Source organism: Nerophis ophidion, linkage group LG08, assembly GCF_033978795.1.
Source record: "Nerophis ophidion isolate RoL-2023_Sa linkage group LG08, RoL_Noph_v1.0, whole genome shotgun sequence".
Taxonomy (NCBI): Eukaryota; Metazoa; Chordata; class Actinopteri; order Syngnathiformes; family Syngnathidae; genus Nerophis; species Nerophis ophidion.
This window is the reverse complement of record NC_084618.1, coordinates 20,757,278-20,783,980: the sequence shown is the minus strand read 5'-3', so window position 1 is coordinate 20,783,980 and position 26,703 is coordinate 20,757,278. Positions and strand designations below refer to the sequence as shown.

At 42.2% G+C, this 26,703-nt stretch overlaps 1 protein-coding gene across 1 annotated transcript in view; it reads left to right on the top strand.

Moving 5' to 3' along the window:
• Positions 1 to 1,662: 1,662 nt before the first annotated feature.
• The window catches only part of LOC133557504 (5'-AMP-activated protein kinase catalytic subunit alpha-1), a 39,586-nt gene continuing 14,545 nt past the window's right edge, over positions 1,663 to 26,703 (top strand). The window contains exons 1-7 of the mRNA XM_061907983.1: positions 1,663 to 1,851; positions 11,223 to 11,364; positions 13,611 to 13,704; positions 13,835 to 13,979; positions 17,816 to 17,903; positions 18,043 to 18,267; positions 23,950 to 24,472. Coding sequence (XP_061763967.1) covers positions 1,755 to 1,851; positions 11,223 to 11,364; positions 13,611 to 13,704; positions 13,835 to 13,979; positions 17,816 to 17,903; positions 18,043 to 18,267; positions 23,950 to 24,472 — 1,314 coding nt within the window. The 5' untranslated portion in view covers positions 1,663 to 1,754. The remainder of the gene's footprint in view (positions 1,852 to 11,222; positions 11,365 to 13,610; positions 13,705 to 13,834; positions 13,980 to 17,815; positions 17,904 to 18,042; positions 18,268 to 23,949; positions 24,473 to 26,703) is intronic.

Genomic DNA, 26,703 nt, shown 5'->3' with positions numbered 1-26,703 from the left:
TCCCACTGTTATGTAAGATCCACTATGGACTGGACTCTCATTATTTTAGATCCACTATGGACTGGACACTCACTATTATGTAAGATCAACTATGGACTGGACTGTCACAATATTATATTAGATCCACTATGGACTAGACTCTTACTAATATGTTAGATCCACTACGGACTGGACTCTCACACTATTATGTTAGATCCACTATGGACTGGACTCTCACACTATTATGTTAGATCCACTATGGACTGGACTCACATTATTATGTTAGATCCACTATGGACTGGACTCACACTATTATGTTAGATCCACTTGACTTCCATTGCACCGGTCGCCAAGGAGGTGCGGTCCCCACATCTACAGTCCCCTCCAAGGTTTCTCATAGTCCCATTGGGTTGAGTTTTTGGAAACTGTGGATACTGTGCCCTCCGTACCAAAGAGGAAAAGAACCATCCGGACTGTTATAGGCGCAAAGTTCAAAAGCCAGCATCTGTGATGGTAAGTGGGTGTGTATTAGTGGGTAACTTATCAAAATGGCCCTCGCATCCTTCAAATTTTCCGCATGCTGTCCTCGCCGGAATAAGTTTTAAAAAGTATTCCCTTTTTGAGTCAATAGTCAAAGTTATTAGGGTGAGAAGCTCTGCCATCCGGGAGGAGCTCAAAGCAAAGCCGCTGCTCCTCCATATCGAGAGGAGCCTAGGGAGGCGTTCGGGTGTTTCGGGCACGTCCGACCGATAGGAGGCCACGGGGAAGACCCAGGACACGTTGGGAAGACTATGGATCCCCCCGGGAAGAGCTGGACGAAGTTTCCAGGGAGAGGAAAGTCTGGGCTTCCCTGCTTAGGCTGCTGCCCCCGTGACCCGACCTCGGATAAGCAAAAGAAGATGGATGGATGGATGTTTTGTTTTGCACCTGAACATATATTCTGAGTTGGATTGTATACCATGTATTTAATTTAAACAGGTGTGTGTGTAAAAATAAACACATCTGAAAAATATCGATCTCAAGACACTGTCGATATTTTGCATCGATCTGCCACCCTCTCTCCAAGTGTTGCGTCATAGTGATTAGAGGGATGCTGCCACCTACTGGACACAACTAAGACCGGATACGGTCCCTGGTTAAGTTTGAAGCGGAACTTTTATTATTTTAGGGCGATTTTAAGAACTTTTCTCAGCATAAAAAAATAAATAAAAAAAATGGAAAAGTTTGGCCACCCCGCTTTTTCATAAAGAAAGGGAGTGCATTGTCTTTGAAGCTTTGAAAAGTGCCTTCGTATACACCAAACCCCGGGTGTTATGAATAGTTTATGTTCTTTGTAAAGACAAAAAAACAAGTAAAGAGGATATTTACAACTACTGCTTGCTCATTGTGTACATTAGGAGGAGGCGCACATGGACTGTAAACAGAAGATAAGGGGGGACATGAGAGATTCAGGAACGTCAGTAAATTACAGTATTCTTTACTTTTTAAACAATGAAAATAAAACTTCTGCTGTGATTATGTTTTAATGACTTTTATGGTAAATAATGTTTAAAAAAAGGGCGTGAAATGTGAATAAGATCTGACATACGTCCAAGCCCTCTCGACCAGGTTATGGTCATTTCCGAGGCGCACTGAAGGCAACGCGCTACGTAGTTTACGTTGAAGCTACGTCACCGGCGGGGTGGTCCCCGCCCACTACTCGGAGGCTAGTCGGCGGCTCTCCAGTGCATCTTCTGCCCGCGCTCAGCTCGGCCAGGCCACCGCGGGAAGGGAACATGGCGACGGACAAGAGCAAGCACGAGGGACGAGTCAAAATCGGACACTACATCCTCGGCGACACGCTCGGCGAGGGAACGTTCGGGAAAGTGAAAGGTCAGAAGGCGGGCACTTTTTCTTCGTAACTGAAAAGACGGCCGGAAGAAGCTGTTAGTTAGCATGGAGGCTACATTTTTTTTTTTTTTTCGCCAGCTAACTTGTCACCCGGGAAGACTACTTGTTGTCAGGCCCTCCCGCCCTCTTACTTGCACGGTAACTCACCACGGCGAGGCGTGGAGGCAGCTAGAGCCAGGCCGGGAAACGGCGCTTTAATCACGGAATTTAGCCCCGGCAGGCGGGGTGTGTGTGCGGGTTAGCCGGAGAGCCACAAGTCGCTACAACCGCCGGGAAGTAACCCGCGAAAGTGGCTAATTATCATAACTTCGCATCTAACACTTTCTTTTAAATGCCTACGGAAATTAGATTAAAGGCCTACTGAAATGAGATGTTCTTATTTAAACGGGGATAGCAGGTCCATTCTATGTGTCATACTTGATCATTTCGTGACATTGCCATATTTTTGCTGAAAGGATTTAGTAGAGAACATCGACGATAAAGTTCGCAACTTTCGGTGCTAAGAGAAAAGCCCTGCCTCTACCGGAAGTCGCAGACGATGACGTCACGTGTTGATGGCTCCTCACATATTCACATTGATTTTAATGGGAGCCTCCAACAAAACGTGCTATTCGGACCAGGAAAACGACAATTTCCCCATTAATTAGAGTGAGAATGAAAGATTCGTGGATGAGGAAAGTGAGAGTGAAGGACTAGAAAAAGAAAAAAAAAAGACTATACAGCGGGAGCGATTCAGATGTTATTAGACAAATTTACTCGGATAATTTTGGAAAATCCCTTATCTGCTTATTGTGTTACTAGTGTTTTAGTGAGATTATATGGTCGTACCTGTACAACCTGCAGGTCCGCCCCGCACCTTTCTTCAGCACCAGTCGACGGTTGGTGGCGATGCCCATATCTGCCCTTCGCAAACACGATCTTTCGAAATGATCGTCCTGCCTCTACCGGAAGTCGCAGACGATGACGTCACGTGTTGATGGCTCCTCACATATTCACATTGATTTTAATGGGAGCATCCAACAAAACGTGCTATTCGGACCGAGAAAACGACAATTTCCCCATTAATTTGAGCGAGAATGAAAGATTCCTGGATGAGGAAAGTGAGAGTGAAGGACTAGAAAAAGAAAAAAAAAAGACTATATAGCGGGAGCGATTCAGATGTTATTAGACAAATTTACTCTGATAATTCTGGAAAATCCCTTATCTGCTTATTGTGTTACTAGTGTTTTAGTGAGATTATATGGTCGTACCTGTACAACCTGCAGGTCCGCCCCGCACCTTTCTTCAGCACCAGTCGACGGTTGGTGGTGATGCCCATCTCTGCCCTTCACAAACACGATCTTTCGAAATGATCGCACTGCCTCTACCGGAAGTCGCAGACGATGACGTCACGTGTTGATGGCTCCTCACATATTCACATTGATTTTAATGGGAGCCTCCAACAAAACGTGCTATTCGGACCGAGAAAACGACAATTTCCCCATTAATTTGAGCGAGAATGAAGGATTCCTGGATGAGGAAAGTGAGAGTGAAGGACTAGAAAAAGAAAAAAAAAGACTATATAGCGGGAGCAATTCAGATGTTATTAGACAAATTTACTCGGATAATTCTGGAAAATCCCTTATCTGCTTATTGTGTTACTAGTGTTTTAGTGAGATTATATGGTCGTACCTGTACAACCTGCAGGTCCGCCCCGCACCTTTCTTCAGCACCAGTCGACGGTTGGTGGTGATGCCCATCTCTGCCCTTCGCAAACACAATCTTTCGAAATGATCGCACTGCCTCTACCGGAAGTCGCAGACGATGACGTCACGTGTTGATGGCTCCTCACATATTCACATTGATTTTAATGGGAGCCTCCAACAAAACGTGCTATTCGGACCGAGAAAACGACAATTTCCCCATTAATTTGAGCGAGAATGAAAGATTCGTGGATGAGGAAAGTGAGAGTGAAGGACTAGAAAAAGAAAAAAAAAGACTATATAGCGGGAGCGATTCAGATGTTATTAGACAAATTTACTCGGATAATTCTGGAAAATCCCTTATCTGCTTATTGTGTTACTAGTGTTTTAGTGAGATTATATGGTCGTACCTGTACAACCTGCAGGTCCGCCCCGCACCTTTCTTCAGCGCCAGTCGACGGTTGGTGGCGATGCCCATCTCTGCCCTTCGCAAACACGATCTTTCGAAATGATCGCCCTGCCTCTACCGGAAGTCGCAGACGATGACGTCACGTGTTGATGGCTCCTCACATATTCTCATTGATTTTAATGGGAGCCTCCAACAAAACGTGCTATTCGGACCGAGAAAACGACAATTTCCCCATTGATTTGAGCGAGAATGAAAGATTCGTGGATGAGGAAAGTGAAGGACTAGAAAAAGAAAAAAAAAGACTATATAGCGGGAGCGATTCAGATGTTATTAGACAAATTTACTCGGATAATTTTGGAAAATCCCTTATCTGCTTATTGTGTTACTAGTGTTTTAGTGAGATTCTATGGTCGTACCTGTACAACCTGCAGGTCCGCCCCGCACCTTTCTTCAGCACCAGTCGACGGTTGGTGGCGATGCCCATCTCTGCCCTTCGCAAACACGATCTTTCGAAATGATCGCTGCATAATACACTGTACTTCGTGTGTGTGGTCCAATCCAACCGTGTTCGCTTGACATCTCTGTTCCATAGTAAAGCTTGACTGTCATCTTTCGGGAATGTAAACAATGAAACACCGGCTGTGTTTTGTGTTGCTAAAGACGGCCGCAATACACCGATTCCCACCTACAGCTTTCTTCTTTGACGTCTCCATTATTCATTGAACAAATTGCAAAAGATTCAGCAACACAGATGTCCATACTACTGTGGAATTATGCGATGAAAACAGGCGACTTATAGCTGGGAATAGTGCTGGAACAAATAACCTCTACAATGCGTAACGTCACGCGCACGCGTCATCATACCAAAATGTTTTAGCATGATACTTCCGCGCAAAATTTAAAACTGCAATTTAGTAAACTAAACCGGCCGTATTTGCATGTGTTGCAATGTTAATATTTCAATATTGATATATAAACTATCAGACTACGTGGTCGGTAGTAGTGGCTTTCAGTAGGCCTTTAAGCAGTGGCGCACACGTCCATGTCATTTCCAAAACAGAAATTGCAAGATTGTCAGAGACATTTTAAAACAATCCAATTGTGCACTTTTGTGCAAGATGACCTATCAAAACAACACTAAATTATAGTGCACTTTTTGTACAAAACGCCACTACAATAAATAAAAACTAATAAAGTGCACTTTTGTGCATGATGTCACACACGTCCATGTCATTTCCAAAATAGAAAGTGCAAGATTGTCAGAGACATTTTAAAATAATCTAATTGTGCACTTTTGTGCAAGATGACCTATCAAAACAACACTAAATTATAGTGCACTTTTTGTACAGAACGCCAGTACAATAGTTAAAAACTAATGAAGTGCACTTTTGTGCATGATGTCACACACGTCCATGTCATTTCCAAAACAGAAAGTGCAAGATTGTTAGAGACATTTTAAAGCAATCTATTTGTGCACTTTTGTGCAAGATGACATATCAAAACAACACTAAATTATAGTGCACTTTTTGTACAGAACGCCACTACAATAGTTAAAAACAAATAAAGTGCCCTTTTGTGCATGATGTCACACAAGATATTTCAATAAGTGTCACATGAAAATGAGCTGCATATCGAAAAGTATATGTCGATATGTGCACTCATGTTTTCTAATGACCCTAAGTCTTCAACTACAGTATACAAATTATTTCAATGGTTGGAATCTGTGCTTGCGCATGATATACTAGTTACTATGGCGATCTAATTAGTTACTATGGTAATCTAATGAGTTAGTATGGTGATCTAATTAGTTAGTATGGTAATCTATGTCACTGTAGGGATTTTTTTTCGGCAAGGCAACTTTATTCGTACAACACTTTTCATACACAAGGCAGACTCAAAGTGCTTCACAGACAACAAAGTGAAATGAATGAAAATAAAAGCAAAATTAAAATGCAGACAATAGATCATGGGTGTCAAACTCTGGCCCACGGGCCAAATTTAATTTAACACCGCATTCACCGCTAATACTCATACTTGCCAACCCTCCTAATTTTCCCGGTAGACTCCCGAAGTTCAGCGCTCCTCCCGAAAATCTCCCCGGGCAACCATTCTCCCGAATTTTTACCGATTTCCACCTGGAGAACTATATTGGGGGCGTGCATTTAAGGCACTGCCTTTAGCGTCCGCTTTTCCTCCATACTAACAGCGTGTCACATAGTATTTGTGGCTTTTACACACACACACACGCACAAATGAATGCAAGGCATACTTGGTCAACAGCGATACAGGTCACACTGAGGGTGGCTGTATAAACAACTTTAGCACTGTTACAAATATGCGCCACACTCTGAACCCACACCAAATAAGAATAACAAACACATTTCGGGTGAACATCCGCACCGTAACACAACAGAACAAATACCCAGAACCCCTTGCAGCACTAACTATTCTGGGAAACTTCCAGCAAACTGACCAATAATTAACGTTTATTCATGCATTTTCTCTTGCTACTTCAAGACTTGAATGTTTGGTTCATTCATTATTGTTATTTTATTTTCAAATGTATTATTAGCCTGTGGAAAAAATTCTATATTTACCTCAGAAGATTGCAAATAGAAAAAAAGGCATGACATTTTTATTTAAATTTTATTTGATATGCCATTGATATTTTTTTAATTATTATTATTATTATTATTTGAAACTGGATTTTGCATGTCACTAAAGTTATATAAGCCTTGCTTGTTCAATATTTAATGCAAAACTTGTTTGGGTCCCTATTAAAAGGTTAATTTGTTCAACCTAGGCCCGCGGCTTTGTTCCGTTTGAAATTTTGGCCCACTCTGTATTTGAGTTTGACACCCCTGCAATAGATCGTCGGATAGCCAGATAGTCGAACCTCGGATCCAGGAGGAACAGTGTGGTTTTTGTCCTGGTCGTGGAACTGTGGACCAGCTCTATACTCTCGGCAGGGTTCTTGAGGGTCAATGAGAGTTTGCCCAACCAGTCTACATGTGCTTTGTAGACTTGGAGAAGGCATTGGACCGTGTCCCTCGGGAAGTCCTGTGGGGAGTGATCAGAGAGTATGGCTATCGGACTCTTTTATTGTGGCAGTCCGCTCCCTGTACGATCAGTATCAGAGCTTGGTCCGCATTGCCGGCAGTAAGTCTGACACGTTTCCAGTGAGGGTTGGACTCCGCCAAGGCTGCCCTTTGTCACGGATTCTGTTCATAACTTTTATGGACAGAATGTCAAGGCGTTGAGGGGTTCTGGTTTGGTGGCCGCGGGATAAGGTTTCTGCTTTTTGCGGATGATGTGGTCCTGATGGCTTCATCTGGCCGGGATCTTCAGCTCTCATTGGATCGGTTCGCAGCCGAGTGTGAAGCGGCCGGAATGAGAATCAGCACCTCCAAATCCGATTCCATGGTTCTCTCCCGGAAAAGGGTGGAGTGCCATCTCCGGGTTGGGGAGGAGACCCTGCCCCAAGTGGATGAGTTCAAGTACCTAGGAATCTTGTTCACGAGTGGGAGAAGAGTGGATCGTGAGATTGACAGGCGGATCGGTGCGGCGTCTTCAGTAATGCGGACGTTGTACCGATCCGTTGTGGTGAAGAAGGAGCTGAGCCGGAAGGCAAAGCTCTCAATTTACCGGTCGATCTACGTTCCCATCCTCACCTATGGTCATGAGCTTTGGGTCATGACGGAAAGGATAAGATCACGGGTACAAGCGGCCGAAATGAGTTTCCTCCGCCGTGTGGCGGGGCTCTCCCTTAGAGATAGGGTGAGAAGCTCTGCCATCCGGGAGGAACTCAAAGTAAAGCCGCTGCTCCTCCACACCGAGAGGAGCCAGATGAGGTGGTTCAGGCATCTGGTCAGGATGCCACCTGAACGCCTCCCGAGGGAGGTGTTTAGGGCACGCCCAACAGGTAGGAGGCCACGTGGAAGACCCAGGACACGTTGGGAAGACTATGTCTCCCGGCTGGCCTGGGAACGCCTCGGGATCCCCCGGGAAGAGCTAGACCAGGGGTAGGGAACCTGTGGCTCTTTTGATGACTGCACCTGGCTCTCAAATAAATCTTAGCTGACATTCCTTAATAAGGTAAGTAATTCCGCTGGTAATCACAGTGTCAAAAATAACGTTCAAAATATAAAACATTCTCATGCATTTTAATCCATCCATCTGGTTTCTACCACACCTTTTCAAGAAGTCACATTAATGGTAAGAAGTATTTTATTTATTGTTGGTTAGCTTCAGAATAACAATGTTATTAAAAAGAATAATAAACTTATTGTACTCTAAAAATGTTGATCTTACCTAAAATGCACACATTTAGTTGTATTCAGTCTTAAAAAAATTGTTATATGGCTCTCACGGAAATACTTTTTAAAAAATTTGCCTTGTATGGCTCTCTCAGCCAAAAAGGTTCCCGACCCCTGAGCTAGACGAAGTGGCTGGGGAGAGGGAAGTCTGGGCTTCCCTGCTTAGGCTGCTACCCCCGCGACCCGACCTCGGATAAGCGGAAGAAGATGGATGGATGGATGGATGGATGGATGGATGGACAATAGAAATAAAAACAGTGCGGACATTAAAAGTTAAAAAAATAAAAGATTTAGCTGAAAGCTAAGGTGGACATCAAAGTTTTAAGTCTAGTTTTAAAAGTAGTCAGAGTTGGGGAAAGTCTGACATCTTCAGGAAGTTTATTCCAGCTATTGTGGCGTAGTGACTGAATGATGCTCTCCTTTGGGAACCGCTAACAGATTGGTCTCAGAAGGTCTTGGTGACCTAGAGGGCTTATATAGTGGGAGCGTATCAGGGATATACTTTGGCCCTAGACCATGTAGTGATTTATATGTGAGCAGGAGGATTTTGAAATCAATTCTCTGGTGTACAGGGAGCCAATGTAAGGATTTAAGAATTGGGGTAATGTGTTCACAGTTTTTGGTCTTTGTTAGAACTCTAGCAGCAACGTTCTGAACAAGCTGGGAAAACCTGCAAGGAGACCATTACAATAGTCTAGCCTACCGGTAATAAAGGCATGTACAAGTTTTTCGAAGTCTTGAGCTGACATGAGCCCTCTTGTTACATTTTTGAGGTGATAGTAGGCCGATTTTGTTACTGATTTGATGTGACTGTCAGAATCTATGGATAACGGAGACGTATATAATAGTCTACTTCTTGTCTCAGTTGCGCACTGAGCTCCAAAACCCGTAGATGTTATAAAGTGACTGGGCCGGCACGCTGTTTATAAGGAGGAAAAGCGGACATGACGACAGGCTGTCCTCACTCAGGTCCGGCTGGAGATCAGGAGAAATTCGGGAGAATGGTTGTCCTGGGAGATTTTCGGGAGAGGCACTGAAATCCGGGAGGGTTGGAAAGTATGCCTTTGGCTCCAAGTTAGGATATAACCTTATTTCCCAGCAATTTGTAAGGCATCAATTAAACTTTGTTTTCATAATCATGAAAACAAACTAAATGTATCCAAGAGGAGACTGAACAGGTGGAACAGGGGTTAGTGCACGTGCCTCACAATACGAAGGTCCTTAGTAGTCCTGAGTTCAATCCTGGGTTTGGGATCATTCTGTGTGGAGTTTGCATGTTCTGTTGCATTTACTGTCTTCTTTTTGTGACGCAATTGAAGAATATCTTCTTTTCAATAAGGTTGGAAGTGTTTCTCATAATAGGCACCATGGTGGAACAGGGGGTTAGTGCATGTGCCTCACAATATGAAGGTCCCGAGCTCAATCCCGGGCTCCCCCGCAATTGCGTGGGTTCCCTCCGGGTGCTCCAGCTTCCTCCCACCTCCAAAAAAAAAAAATGCTAAATGATCCCTAGTGTGTGAATGTTGTCTATCTGTGTTGGCCCCGCTATGAGGTGGCGACTTATCCAGTGTGTACCCCGCCTTCCGCTCGAACGCAGCTGAGATAGGCTTCGGCACCCCCCGCGACCCTAAAAGGGACAAGCGGTAGAAAATGGATGGATGGATAGAATATAAAACATGTTTTCGGTTATTTCACCTTTTTTTGTTAAGTACATAACTCCACGTGTGTTCATTTGTAGTTTTGAGGCCTTCAGTGACAATCGACAATGTAAACAGTCATAAAAATAAAGAAAACGCATTAAATTAGGTGTTTCCAAAGTTTTGGCCTGTACTGAATATGCATGCTTCGGAAGAAAATAATGTTTGCCTTGGTGCCCTAAAATATGAGCTGTCCTTTAAGGCAACACTTTCCTTGACTTTAAAAAAGTTACAATTATTTTGACACGAGGTGCAACATTTAGACAAAAAAAAAAGTGTCTGGAGGCTTGTATATCTGTTTTTAGGAACGCTAATACAAAACCTCACAATAATGTCTGATTGAATGCTAAAAACGTTATGACAAACCGCCTTCAAAAACGTAATGGAATTTTACATTTTTCTATGATGGATAAAACACTAAATATTTAAATATGAACCTCACACCCCCTTTCGATCGACATATTTTACAATCAAGTGAAACGCGACAAAAATGCAACAAAAATCGAAATATGAATGCAAAGGATACAAAATAAATCCACCTACAATCTGATATATCACTAAGTTTTAGAACTTTGTTGTGAAAATCTCCTTCCGCGTCGGTGGAAACGCTTCCCAGCCACACTGCTTGGTGGCTCGTCTGTGCTGCTGTGACGTAGATTACCATAGTAACTATTTAGATGACCATAGTTACTAATTAGATTACCATAGTAACTATTTAGATGACCATAGTTACTAATTAGATTACCATAGTAACTATTTAGATGACCATAGTTACTAATTAGATTACCATAGTAACTATTTAGATGACCATAGTTACTAATTAGATTACCATAGTAACTATTTAGATGACCATAGTTACTAATTAGATTACCATAGTAACTGGTATATCATCCAAAAGCGCAGGTTCCAACCATTGAAATACGGTGTATAGTTGAAGACTTACGGTCATTAGAAAACATGGCAGCTACACTTTCCATTTTAAAGATCTAAAAAATAATATTTGGGAATGTCCGGCGGGCCAGATTGAAAATCTTAACGGGCCGCATGGAGTCTTAACGGGCCTTAATTTGCCCAGGTCTGAGTTAAACGATACCAGAGTGATTCGATTGATTTTTTTGTTGTTGTTCTTTTTATTACAAAATACCTTCTGGTCGGTTTTGATATTTATAGTCAGAGAGTTAAATCTCTTGATGCAGGAAGGTTTTGAGAAAGATGAAATGAAGGCTTGTGTCCTTTTTTTGTCTCGCAGTGGGCCAGCACGAGCTGACCAAGCACCGAGTCGCTGTGAAGATCCTGAATCGGCAGAAGATCCGCACCTTGGACGTGGTGGGGAAGATCCGCCGGGAGATCCAGAACCTCAAGCTTTTCAGGCACCCTCACATAATTAAACTGTAAGTCCTTGATTCGCATGCCGCACCGTAATCCCCGGGCCGCCACATTGTTACTGAGCTATTTCCGGGCTTTTAGTACCATCACTGTCTGAACCGGGACCCTCTCCAGGCTCATCCCCTCACTATTGGATAGAAGTGAAGTGAAGTGAATTATATTTATGTAGCGCTTTTCTCTAGTGACTCAAAGCGCTTTACATAGTGAAACCGAATATCTAAGTTACATTTAAACCAGTGTGGGTGGCACCGGGAGCAGGTGGGTAAAGTGTCTTGCCCAAGGACACATTGGCAGTGACTAGGATGGCGGAAGCGGGAATCGAACCTGCAACCCTCAAGTTGCTGGCACGGCCGCTCTACCAACCGAGCTATATAGAATGTTACTACAGTAGATGATTATAATTTGACCACCTGATAGTGCTTGATCTTGCCCTGACCTGCGATGAAGGCACAAAATGAATCATAGCAAATCAAAAAACGCTGATCTTCCTGGCCTGCAAATCAGAATTTTGTGTCCCTTCATGTTTATGTTGTCACTCATCTTTAGCAAGCATTTTATTCTATCTTGTAGGGGTGTAACGGTAGACAAAAATTTTGGTTAGGTGTGTACCTCGGTTTGGAGGTCACGGTTCGGTTCATTTTCAGTACAGTAAGAAAACAACAAAATATACATTTTTTGTTTTTTTATTTACCAAATTTGTAAACATACATATACACACAGGGTCCATTGCCGGGGTTAATGTGGTCAACATATATAAAATAAAAACTAAATGAGATAAGGCTCAGAATGGTTAATTAACAAACCCCTTTTACATAGAAAGTGATTTTTTTGATTGATTGATTTATTGATTGATTGAGACTTTCATTAGTAGATTGCACAGTACAGTACATATTCCGTACAATTGACCACTAAATGGTAACACCCCAATAAGTTTTTCAACTTGTTTAAGTCGGGGTCCACATTAATCAACATTTAACTGCCTCCAGTTGTTGCTCGGATGAAATAAAATGACAAAACTTTTCTTCTACAAATAAAAAGTGCAACATTAAACAGCTTCAAGTCAACTCAGCCTCAGATTAACTTGGTAGTAAGAGTATATTGGGACGGCGCGGCGCAGTGGGAGAGTGGCCGTGCGCAACCCGAGGGTCCCTGGTTCAATCCCCACCGAGTACCAACCTCGTCACGACCGTTGTGTCCTGAGCAAGACACTTCACCCTTGCTCCTGATGGGTGCTGGTTAGCGCCTTGCATGGCAGCTCCCTCCATCAGTGTGTGAATGTGTGTGTGAATGGGTAAATGTGGAAGTAGTGTCAAAGCGCTTTCAGTACCTTGAAGTTAGAAAAGCGCTATACAAGTACAACCCATTTATTTATCATTTATATATGGGCTCATTGTTCTTCCACCATAGAAGTGGGTCAAAATCTAGTTTTGAATGACCCATTTTATTAGCTACGGCAGTAGCATATAGCATTTAGCATTCCATGACCCACAATGCACTACTCCCCCGCCGAATTCTTATTGGCCGACGTGTAAGTGACAATTGCTGACGTGTGTGTGACGATTGCTGACATTTTCTTCGTCTCGTCCGCGAATGAGATAAATTATATTATTTGATATTTTACGGTAATGTGTTAATAATTTTACACATAAGTCGCTCCGGAGTATATTTCGCACCCCCGGCCAAACTATGAAAATAACTGCTATTTATAGTCCGAAAAATACGGTAGTTAATGTTGTAAATCCTACATTTTTTTTATTTTCACGTCCAGTCAGTAAAAAAAAAAAAGAAAATTCTATTCCGTTTTTTAAAGTGGTCCGTCATTAATTTTAGCATTCAATCAGACATTATTGTGAGGTTTTGTATTAGTGTTCCTAAAAATAGATATACCCCAGACACATTTTTTTCTCTCCAAATTTGGCCCCAGAGTCAAAATAATTAACTAGGCCTGGTTTAAAGCCACAGTGGATGACGCCCAGCAAGCACCCAGACAGATTGCTGAAATACCAGCTACGTGCCGTCATTCCTGCACAAGAATGTAAACTCCTTTTGTGTGCGGGAGATCCCATCTTTGGCCGGGCGCATTAAACTCTGGGCCAGAGTGCAGAGTGTCTCCAGCCAGCATAAACAAAGCGAACCCTGCTGCACTTTAACAAGTTTTTTCTGCAGCGTGACATCATCCAATGAGACCCTTGGGGTGCTGAGGTGTACCTAATGTCGACGTTCTAATCCGCAAATCATTGATGGTCCACAGGTATCAGGTTATCAGCACCCCTACAGACATCTTCATGGTGATGGAGTACGTCTCGGGGGGAGAGCTCTTTGACTACATCTGCAAGAACGGAAAGGTGATATGAGGCTTTTAATCAATGGCACTTTTGATCACATCGACTGTCAGAGACGTTAACGCTTTGTGCGCCGACGTAGAGTCACGCGGAAAGAAGCTTCCCGCCTCACATTTCCTTTCTTTTTGAACAGTTGGACGAGAAGGAGAGCCGTCGGCTCTTCCAGCAGATTATTTCGGCGGTGGATTACTGTCACAGGCACATGGTGGTGCATCGAGACCTCAAGCCCGAAAATGTCCTGCTCGACGCGCACATGAATGCAAAGATCGCCGACTTTGGTGAGTGGGGCTGTTTTGCTCACAAAACCACCACAGCGGTCTCTGTAGAAACACAGAAAACCTGATGACATTGTACAAAATGTCATGTGCGTGTAGAAAGAAGCTCCCTCCTGGCTTGCACTGCTGATGAATGGTCTATTTTCCATCTTTTTGTCATATAAAAGGTGCACCAGATTATAGGGCGCATTAAAGAATAGAATAGAATAGAGTTTTATTGTCATTATTGCATTGAACAGGTTCAAAGAACAACAAAATTGGAGCAGATCCTCCTAAGGTGCATATACAATATGGTAATATAAATAGTAAAATAAAGATGAGAGATGTATCTATGTATATGTATATATATATCAATCAATGTTTACTTATATATCCCTAAATCACTAGTGTCTCAAAGGGCTGCACAAACCACTACGACATCCTCGGTAGGCCCACATAAGGGCAAGGAAAAATTCACACCCAGTGGGACGTCGGTGACAATGATGACTATGAGAACCTTGGAGAGGAGGAAAGCAATGGATGTCGAGCGGGTCTAACATGATACTGTGAAAGTTCAATCCATAATGGATCCAACACAGTCGCGAGAGTCCAGTCCAAAGCGGATCCAACACAGCAGCGAGAGTCCCGTTCACAGCGGAGCCAGCAGAAAACATCCCAAGCGGAGGCGGATCAGCAGCGCAGAGATGTCCCCAGCCGATACACAGGCGAGCAGTACATGGCCACCGGATCGGACCGGACCCCCTCCACAAGGGAGAGTGGGACATAGGAGAAAAAGAAAAGAAACGGCAGATCAACTGGTCTAAAAAGGGAGTCTATTTAAAGGCTAGAGTATACAAATGAGTTTTAAGGTGAGACTTAAATGTTTCTACTGAGGTGGCATCTCGAACTGTTACCGGGAGGGCATTCCAGAGTACTGGCGCCCGAAATGAAAAAGCTCTATAGCCCGCAGACTTTTTTTGGGCTTTGGGAATCACTAATAAGCCGGAGTCCTTTGAACGCAGATTTCTTGCTGGGACATACTGTACAATACAATCGGCAAGATAGGATGGAGCTAGACTGTGTAGTATTTTATACGTAAGTAGTAAAACCTTAAAGTCACATCTTAAGTGCACAGGAAGCCAGTGCAGGTGAGCCAGTACAGGCGTAATGTGATCAAACTTTCTTGTTCTTGTCCACATAGATGCATATATGCATGCATATGAATATATATACACACATACATATAACATTATTGCACATTGTAGTGCGAAAAAATAGAAAAAAAAATTAAACATTACACATGATGGACATATTGTGCTTACTCAGTGCCTGTTTAATGCTACTATGGCTCTTGGTTAAAAGCTGTTTCTTAGTCTATTGGTGCTCGCTTTTAGCACCCTATAGCGTCTGCCTGAGGGTCTTCCAGGTGGCTGTTTCCGGGGTGGAATGGGTCTTTCAGGATGCTCTGTGCTTTCCTGAGACAGCGGGAGCTGTACAGGTCAGCCAGGGGGGGGAGGGGGCATCCGATGATTTTCTGGGCGGTCTTTATGACTCTCTGGAGCGCCGTTCTCTCTGCGGCCGTGCAGCTGCTGAACCACACGCAGATGCAGTAGGTCAGGATGCTCTCAATGGAGCACCGGTAGAAGGACACCAGCAGTTCCTGTGAGAGGTGGTTGTTCCTGAGTATTCTCAGGAAGTGCAGTCTCTGGTGTGCCTTCTTGATGGTAGCCGTGGTGTTGGTGCTCCAGGATAGGTCGTCGGCCAGGTGGACTCCCAGGAAGCGGAAGTCGGAGACCCTCTTCCTGGAGTCGTATTATTATTTTTTTCTAAATGTAAAACACTTCCTTGTGGTCTACATAACATGTAATGGTTGTTCTTTGCTGAAAATGTTGCATACTGTATTTTTCGGATTACAAATCACTCCACAGTAGGGTTGGGCGATATTGCCTTTTTTAATACAGTGGGGCAAAAAAGTATTTAGTCAGCCACCGATTGTGCAAGTTCTCCCACTTAAAATGATGACAGAGGTCTGTAATTTTCATCATAGGTACACTTCAACTGTGAGAGACAGAATCCAGAAATTCGCATTGTAGGAATTTTAAATAATTTATTTGTAAATTATGGTGAAAAATAAGTATTTGGTCAACCATTCAAAGTTCTCACTGATGGAAGGATGTTTTGGCTCAAAATCACACGATACATGGCCCCATTCATTCTTTCCTTAACACGGATCAATCGCCCTGTCCCCTTAGCAGAAAAACAGCCCCAAAGCATGATGTTTCCACCCCCATGCTTCACAGTAGGTATGGTGTTCTTGGGATGCAACTCAGTATTCTTCTTCCTCCAAACACGACGAGTTGAGTTTGTACCAAAAAGTTCTATTTCGGTTTCATCTGACCACATGACATTCTCCCAATCCTCTGCTGTATCATCCATGTGCTCTCTGGCAAACTTCAGACGGGCCTGGACATGCACTGGCTTAAGCAGGGGGACACGTCTGGCACTGCAGGATTTGATTCCCTGTCGGCGTAGTGTGTTACTGATGGTAACCTTTGTTACTTTGGTCCCAGCTCTTTGCAGGTCATTCACCAGGTCCCCCCATTTGGTTCTGGGATTTTTGCTCACCGTTCTTATGATCATTTTGACCCCACGGGATGAGATCTTGCGTGGAGCCCCAGATCGAGGGAGATTATCACTGGTCTTGTATGTCTTCCATTTTCTGATAATTGCTCCCACAGTTGATTTTTTCACACCAAACTGCTTGCCTATTGTAGATTCACTCTTCCCAGTCTAGTGCAGGTCTACAATTATTTTCCTGGTGTCCTTCAACAGCTCTTTGGTCTTGGCCATAGTGGAGTTTGGAGTCTGACTGTTTGAGGCTGTGGACAGGTGTCTTTTATACAGATAACAAGTTCAAACAAGTGCCATTAATACGGATAACGAGTGGAGGACAGAAGAGCTTCTTAAAGAAGACGTTACAGGTCTGTGAGAGCCAGAGATCTTCCTTGTTTGAAGAGACCAAATACTTTATTTTCCACCATAATTTACAAATAAATTCTTTAAAATTCCTACAATGTGAATTTCTGGATTTTTTTTTCACATTCTGTCTCTCACAGTTGAAGTGTACCTATGATGAAAATTACAGACCTCTGTCATCATTTTAGGTGGGAATCGGTGGCTGAATAAATATTTTTTTACCCCACTGTATCTTGATATTTTTAGGCCAATTTATGCAGATCCCAAATACAGATCAGCAATTACCAGAAGGTAAGAAAAGTAGCTTTTGCATAATGTTGCGTAACGAATGTCTTACCTTATACACACAACATAATACTCCTATGTTGAAGCACTTCAAACGGTGCTGCCTACACTTACCTGTATCTCTTATGTTTGACTGCCATCTACTGGTTACACTTATCATTACACAATGCACCAAATAAAATTGCTTCGAGGTGGGTAAGCTCAACCAAACTTATTCCTTACATTAGGCGCACCAGGGTATAAGGCGCACTGTCGCACAAGTTTTGAGTAAAAAATTATATTAAGGGTGCCTTATAGTCTGGAAAATACGGTACTTTTTAACCCGTTATCGCAGTAAAATGATTGCGCTATCTGCTGTTTGCAACAAGATAATGCAGCTTTCTTAATTATTTTTGTGACTGCAGGATGATTTCATTTAGGCTTTTTACCTATAAATAAGTACCCTGAATTAATTAACGTGGACCCCAACTTAAACAAGTTGAAAAACTTATTCGGGTGTTACCATTTAGTGGTCAATTGTACTGAACTGTGCAATCTACTAATAAAAGTAATCAATCAATCAATCAATCAAATCTTTTAAATCCCTGATGTTTCTGCAGGTTTATCAAACATGATGTCCGATGGTGAGTTTCTACGGACAAGCTGTGGTTCTCCAAACTACGCGGCCCCTGAGGTCATCTCCGGACGGTAAAGTTTCTCCATCCTAAGAAGAAATCAAAACTTACTTGGATGTATCCATGGTTGCCAATCAAATTAAACACAAGGACTTTACAAACTCGCAAGAACATCCCCCATAATTAGATGTTTTTCTCCATCTTGTGGTCAGGTTATACGCCGGCCCAGAGGTGGACATATGGAGCAGCGGGGTCATCCTCTATGCCTTGTTGTGCGGGACCCTTCCCTTCGACGACGACCACGTGCCAACGCTCTTCAAGAAGATCTGCGACGGCATCTTCTTCACTCCGCAGTATTTAAACCCCACCGTCATCAGCCTCTTGAAGCACATGCTCCAGGTGGACCCCATGAAAAGAGCCACCATCAAGGAGATCAGGTGAGGGATGTAGCGATAAATGGTAATAATGATAACCGCGGTAGAACTCCTGGTGGTTTTATATTAAGATTATCAAAAAAAACAAATTCTAAACTCACGGACTGACCGGAGCCAAGTCGCTAGCTTGAATGCCAACATGAAAACAAGAGACATTAACATCTTTCCCCATTAACAAATAACATTATACGAAATAAACGGATCGGACAATATGGATTTTTCCGGACTGTTGCTGATATCAATCAATAATAGTCAATGAGACTAATAACTCATATTTGGAGCCAATGTTAATTTGCAATAAAAGTTAGCTGAACATGAATAGTATGCCAGGGGTCGGCATGCAGCTCTTTAGCGCCGTCCAAGTGGCTCTCTGGAGCTTTTTCAAAAATATATAAAAAATGTAAATGATGAGGGGAAAAAAAACATATATTTTGTTTTAATATAGTTTCTGTATGAGGACAAACATGACACAAACCTCCCTAATTGCTATAAAGCACATTGTTTATATTAAACATGTTTCACTGATTCGAGTATTTGGCCAGCGCCGTTTTGTCCTACTAATTTTGGCGGTCCTTGAACTCACCGTAGTTTGTTTACATGTATAACTTTTTCCGACTTTCTAAGACGTGTTTTATGCCACTTCTTTTTCTGTCTCATTTTGTCCACCCAACTTAGAATGTTGTGCATGAATAAACAAAGGTGAGTTTTGTTGATGTTATTGACTTGCGTGGAGTGTTAATCAGACATATTTGGTCACTGCATGACTGCAAGCTAATCGATGCTAACATGCTATTTAGGCTAGCTATATGTACATATTGCATCATTATGCCTCATTTGTAGCTATATTTGAGCTCATTTGGTTTCCTTTAAAGGGGAACATCATCACCAAACCTATGCAAGCGTCAATATATACCTTGATGTTGCGGAAAAAAGACCATGTATTTTTTTAACCGATTTCCGAACTCTAAATGGGTGAATTTTGGCAAATTAAACACCTTTCTGTTCATCGGTCTTTTAGCGATGATGTCAGAACGTGACGTCACAGAGGTAACACAGCCGCCATTTTCATTTTCACATTACAAACACCGTGTCTCAGCTCTGTTATTTTCCGTTTTTCGACAATTTTTTGGAACCTTGGAGACATCATGCCTCGTCGGTGTGTTGTCGGAGAGTGTAACAACACTAACAGGGAGGGATTCAAGTTGCACCACTGGCAAGAAATCTGCCGCCAGACCCCCATTGAATTTGCCAGAGTGTCTCCACATTTGACCGGCGATGCTAAGACAGACATGGCACAGAGATGTATGGATAACCTGCAGATGCATTTGTAGCGATTAAGTCAACGAAATCACAAAGGTGAGTTTTGTTGTTGACTTATGTGCTAATCAGGTCACGGCATGACTGCCAGCTAATCGATGCTAACATGCTATTTACGCTAGCTGTATGTACATTTGATACTAGATACCCACATTTAATGCGAAACAAACACTTACCAATCGACGGATTTAAGTTGCTCCAGTGTCACAAGATGCGAAAGTCCCGATCGTTTGGTCTGCACATTTTACCGGCGATGCTAATAAGGCAGCCATGCTATGGCCGAATAGTGTCAATAGCTATTCGCTCAATAGCTTCAATTTCTTCTTCAATTTCGTTTTCACTATCTGCCTCCATACGCCGACTATCTGTTTCAATACATGCGTAATCTGTTGAATCGCTTAAACCGCTGAAATCCGAGTCTGAATCCGAGCTAATGTCGCTATATCTTGCTGTGGTAACCGCCATGTTGTTTGTATTGGCAGCACTGTATGACGTCACAGGGAAAGGGACAGTCGCATCACAAATAGCGAAAATCAAGAACTTTAAAGCTTTTTTTAGGGATATTCCGGGAGGTGTAAAATTTTGAAAAAAACTTCTAAAAATAAAACGAGCCACTGGGAACTGATTTTTATTGTTTTTAACCCTTTTGAAATTGTGATAATGTTCCCGTTTAAGTCCTCACAATTCAATTTATATCTCATGACACATTATCTGTATGTAATATGGCTTTTAATTTTTTGCAGCTCCAGACAGATTTGTTTTTGTCTTTTTGCTCCAATATGGCTCTTTCAACATTTTGGGTTGCCGACCCTTGGTATATGTCAGTAAACAGCTGGACAAGGTTTCAAGTTGTTTTGTTAACAGTGTCTTTTGGTAAAGCGTTTGACCAGTAGCGATGGAATGTTTTAAGCGGCGCTATTTTTGCGGCCAATTTATCACTAAAATACATCAGTGGGATTACACAAACACCATTATTACGTATGTCTAATGCTGCGGGTTCAGAGGAGCATTAACATTTGCATTTCAAAATATGGGAAATATTGTGAGGAAAAACGGTAGAATATGTGAGACTTCTCGACATCTCACAACCTCGCCATCTCTTCAATTTTATTGCAGTTAATGGATTCAATACATTGTATGATTTCTTCATGAGGAACCCTGAAACGTTGCGAATGTTTGAATATAATTTATTCTAGGCTCCTTCATGTAGCTTATAGTTGAGACATTTTTCATGCTGGCTGACATTTCTTCCTGGATGTTACCGAAAGTATGAGAATGCGTGAGATGCTGCCTGCTCTTTATGTATGCTTTATACATATATATATATATATATATATATATCGACATATTTTATAATCAAGCAAAATGCAACAAAAATGTCTGATATTTCACTAAGCTTTAGAACTTTCTTGCAAAAACCTGTGACTTATATTACCATAGTGACTAGTAGAGATGTCCGATAATATCAGACTGTCGATATTATCGTCCAATAAATGCTTTAACATGTGATATCGGAAATGATCGGTATCTGTTTCGAAAAGTAAATTTTATGACTTTTTCAAAACGCCGCTGTACGGAGTGGTACACGGACGTAGAGAGAAGTGAAGAGCAGTTGAGTCTCCCAGTCATACTTGCCAACCCTCCCGATTTTCCCGGGAGACTCCCAAATTTCAGTGCCCCTCCCGAAAGTCTCAATCATTCTCCCAAATTTCTTCTGATTTCCACCCAGACAACAATATTGGGGGTATGCCTTAAAGGCACTGCCTCAGCGTGCCGGCCCAGTCACATAATATCTTCGGCTTTTCACACACACAAGTGAATGCAACGCATACTTGGTCAACAGCCATACTGGTCACACTGAGGGTGGCCATATAAACAACTTTAATACTGTTACAAGTATGCGCCACACTGTGAACCCGCACCAAACAAGAATGACAAACACATTTCGGGAGAACATCCGCACCTAACACAACATAAACACAACAGAACAAATACCCAGACCCCCCTTGCAGCACTAACTCTTCCAGGACGCTACACTATACACCCCCCGCGACCTCCTACCCCCCAACCTCAGTGGGTATTAGGATTATCTCAGGGAGAGCATGTCCCAAACTCCAAGCTGCTGTTTTGAGGCATGTTAAAAAAAATAATGCACTTTGTAACATCAATAATAAATATGGCAGTGCCATGTTGGCATTTTTTTTTCCATAACTGGAGTTGAATTTGTTCTCTTATTTTGGAAAATCTTGTTTTTGATTGATTGACTGAAACTTTAATTAGTAGATTGCACAGTCCAGTACATATTCCGTACAATTGACCACTAAATGGTAACACCCGAATAAGTTTTTCAACTTGTTTAAGTCGGGGTCCACGTTAATCAATTTATGTTAAAGTTATATTATTTAATGCATCCAACGGGGCATCGCAACAAAATTAGGCATAATAGTGTGTTAATTCCACGACTGTATATATTGGTATATGTTGATATCGGAATCGATAATTAAGAGTTGGACAATATCGGATATCGGCAAAAAAGCCATTATCGGACATCTCTACTCTAAACCTTTCAAAATACACCCGATTTAGTTAAATAAATAGTAGCCTAATGGGGCTCAAGACCATCGCCTGAAACCCAGAAATGGTCGGATGCGCTTCTAGGTCACATGATTGCAAACCACAGATTCTATGACTGAAACACTAATCAATAAAGCAGAAGAACAACAAAACATTCAAAATAATGGATTTGCCATCAGTACGTCAATTTTAAGAATAATACACAAAAAAATCACTTCAGTGGCCTAGTGGTTAGGGTGTCCACCCTAAGATCGGTAGGTTGTGAGTTCAAACCCCACAAAAGAGTATAAAAATGGGACCCATTACCTCCCTACTTGGCACTTCACATCAAGGGTTGGAATTGGGGGTTAGATAACCAAAAATGATCCCCGGGGGCGGCCACCGCTGCTGCTCACTGCTCTCCTCACCTCCCCGGGGGTGAACAAGGAGATGCGTCAAATGCAGAAGACAAATTTTACCACACCTAGTGTGTGTGTGACAACCATTGGTACTTTAACGTCAGTGTGTGTATATGTACATTTTGAGCACATTCATCGCAACCACGACAATAATGAAAACAATAATTTTTTTGGCCCACGATAACAATGATGTGCCATTTTCCTATTGTTTAAAGGGGAACATTATCACCAGACCTATGTAAGCGTCAATATATACCTTGATTGTGCAGAAAAAAGACCATCTATTTTTTTAACCGATTTCCGAACTCTAAATGGGTGAATTTTGGCGAATTAAACGCCTTTCTGTTTATCGCGCTGGAGGCGATGACGTCAGAATGTGACGTCGCCGAGGTAACACACCCACCATTTTCATTTTCAACACATTACAAACACCGGGTCTCAGCTCTGTTATTTTCCGTTTTTTTGACTATTTTTTGGAACCTTGGAGACATCATGCCTCGTCGGTGTGTTGTCGGAGGGTGTAACAACACTAACAGGGAGGGATTCAAGTTGCACCACTGGCCCGAAGATGCGAAAGTGTCTGCCGCCAGACCCCTATTGAATGTGCTGGAGTGTCTCCACATTTTACCGGCGATGCTAAGGCAGACATGGCACAGAGATGTATGGATAACCTGCAGATGCATTTGCAACGATAGTCAACGAAATCACAAAGGGGAGTTTTGTTGATGTTGACTGCCAGCTAATCGATGCTAACATGCTATTTACCGGCGGTGCTAAAGCAGACATGGCACAAAGATGTATGGATAACCTGCAGATGCATTTGCAACTATATTACGTTTCCTTCCACCCACATTTAATGCGAAAAAAACACTTACCAATCGACGGATTTAAGTTGCTCCAGTGTCAAAAGATGCGAAAGTCCTGATCGTTTGGTCCGCACATTTTACCGGCGATGCTAACGCAGCTATTCGGCCATGCTATGGCTTTGAATAGCGTCAATAGCTATTTGCTCAATAGCTTCAGTTTCTTCTTCAATACTTTCATACTCCAACCATCTGTTTCAATACATGCGTAATCTGTTGAATCGCTTAAGTCGCTGAAATCCGAGTTTGAATCCGAGCTAATGTCACTATATCTTGCTGTGGTATTCCCATTGTTTGTTTACATTGGCAGCACTGTGTGACGTCACAGGGAAATGGCCAGTGTCTTCGCAGAGAGCCGAAAATAAGGCAATTTAAAGCTTTATTTAGGGATATTCCGAGACCGGTACAATTTTGAAAAAAACTTCAAAAAATACAACAAGCCACTGGGAACTGATTTTTATTGTTTTTAACCCTTTTGAAATTGTGATAATGTTCCCCTTTAACAAACCTACTTTGATGTCAACCCCCAACAGAGAGGACGACTGGTTCAAACAGGACCTGCCCAAGTACTTGTTCCCTGAGGACCCGTCCTACAGCAACAACATGATCGACGACGAGGCCTTGAAGGAGGTGTGTGAGAAGTTTGAGTGCACCGAGGAGGAGGTGCTGGCCTGCATCTACAGCCGCAACCACCAGGACCCGCTGGCCGTGGCCTACCACCTCATCATCGACAATCGCCGCATCATGAACGAGGCCAAAGACTTCTACCTGGCCTCCAGCCCCCCTGACTCCTTTCTGGACGACCAACACCTGTCGTCGACGTCCAGCGCGGCCCTGTCCTCCGTCGTCAAGCCCCACCCCGAGCGCGTGCCCTTCCTGGTGGCCGAGACGCCGCCGCGGCCTCGCCACACGCTGGACGAGCTGAATCCCCAGAAGTCCAAGCACCAGGGCGTGCGGCGGGCCAAGTGGCACCTTGGCATCCGCAGCCAGAGTCGCCCCAACGACATCATGACCGAGGTGTGCCGTGCCATGAAACTGCTGGACTACGAGTGGAAGGTGAGCTCGCTCTGTCCCAACCTGATACATTTCTCAAAGTGCTCTTTCAAATCTTGTCACGTGTGACTCAAGTTCTGTGCAACTTGAACGCACCTCGTATGGTTGGATTCTAAATATCAACAAACTCCTTGTAGGGTGTTAAAATACTTCAACCAAATACTGAAGATTTTAGGTATAATGATTGATGATAAATTGAACTGGAAATCTCATGTAAAAAGTATACAACATAAAGTAGCAAGAAACATGTCAATAATGAATAAAGCCAAATATGTTCTAGACCATGGGTGTCAAACTCTGGACTGAGGCAATATCAAATTAACATAAGTACTGGCCCGCCGGTATTATACAACCGCATTCAGCGCTAATACTCATACTTGCCAACCCTCCCGATTTTCCCGGGAGACTCCCGGATTTCAGTGCCCCTCTCGAGTATCTCCGAGGAAACCATTCTCCCGAATTTCAACCGATTTCCACCCGGACAACAATATTGGGGGCGTGCCTTAAAGGCCCTGCCTTAAAGCGTTCTGTACAACCTGTTGTCACGTCCGCTTTTACTCCATACAAACAACGTGCCGGCCTAATCACATAATATATGCGGCTTTCAAACACACACATGAGTGAATGAAAGGCATACTTAGTCAACAACCATACAGGTCACACTGAGGGTGGCCGTATAAACAACTTTAACACTGTTACAAATATGCGCCACACTGTGGACCCACACCACACAAGAATGACAAACACATTTCGGGAGAACATCCGCACCGTAACACAACATAAACAAAATACCCAGAACCCCTTGCAGCATTAACTCTTCCGGGACGCTACAATATACACCCTCCGCTACCACCACTATTAAGATTTTGCATGTATAAGTGTTGCTTTTTCCATATTTAGTGTTAAAGCAAATCAGCTAAGCAAACTGAGCAATAATTAACGTTTTATTTGTGCACTTTCTCTTGCTACTTCAAGACTTGAATGTTTGATTCATTCATTATTGTTATTTTATTTTCAAATTTATTTTTAGCCTGTGAAAAACGTTTATTTTGATATTTACCTGAGAAGGCTGCAAATAGAAAAGAGGCATTAAAATTTTATTTAAATTGTATTTGATACGCCATTGAAATTTTTATTATTATTATTATTTGAAACTCGAGTTTGCATGTCACTATAAAGTTATATAAGCCTTGCTTGTTCAATATTCAATGCAAAACGTTTTTGGGTCCCTATTAAAAGGTTAATTTGTTCAACCTTGGCCCGCCGCTTTGTTCAGTTTTAAATGTTGGCCCACTCTGTATTTGAGTTTGACACCCCTCTTCTAGACCAAAAATCACTTCATATTCTCTACTGCTCACCAGTGTTACCATATCTGAGTTACTGTGTAGAAATATGGGGAAATTATTACAAAAGTACATTTCATTCACTACCAGTGTTACAAAAAAGATCAGTTAGAATAATACATAATGTTGGATATAGAGAACATACAAACATTTTATTTATTGAATCAAAGATACTGAAATTCCACGACATAGTGAAATTGCAAACAGCTAAAATTATACACAAAGCAAACTATAACCGGCTACCCAAGCATATACAACAATTCTTCTCAACAAAAGAGGAGAAATATAATCTTAGAGAAAAATGAATTTTAAAACATTTGTACGCACGTACAACACTTAAGACCTTCAGTATATCAGTATGTGGAATTAAATTATGGAACGGATTAAGCAAAGCAATCAAACAATGTACTAATATCATACACTTCAAGAAACTCTTCAAACTTCAAGTGTTTACAAAATACAAAAAAAAAGAACCATGATAAACATTCTGAATTTATTCACCCATTCTTTCTTTCATTCTCAAAATAATCTTACTTATCTCATCGTTTGGACTAAAACTTACTTCACCAATTATTTATTTATTTATTTTTATTGAGATTACTTATGGGGTATATTGTGATTACATTGAGAACAGGAAGTGAACAAAAGTTTTAGCAACTGTTATGTAAAAGAAAATGGGTAAAATTAAATAAGCTCTGCTTCTTCCTACTCCTTTTCGAACATGTTGAAAAGAGAAACTGGAAATTGTGATGTATCATGTTGTCTGCATGCATGTTCCAAATAAACTTAACCTCAAGATTTTTATTAAGGATCCCTATTAGCTGGTTGCCACAACAACCCGCCAGTCTTCCTGGGGTCCACAAACTCAATACAATTACAAGTAAAACCATA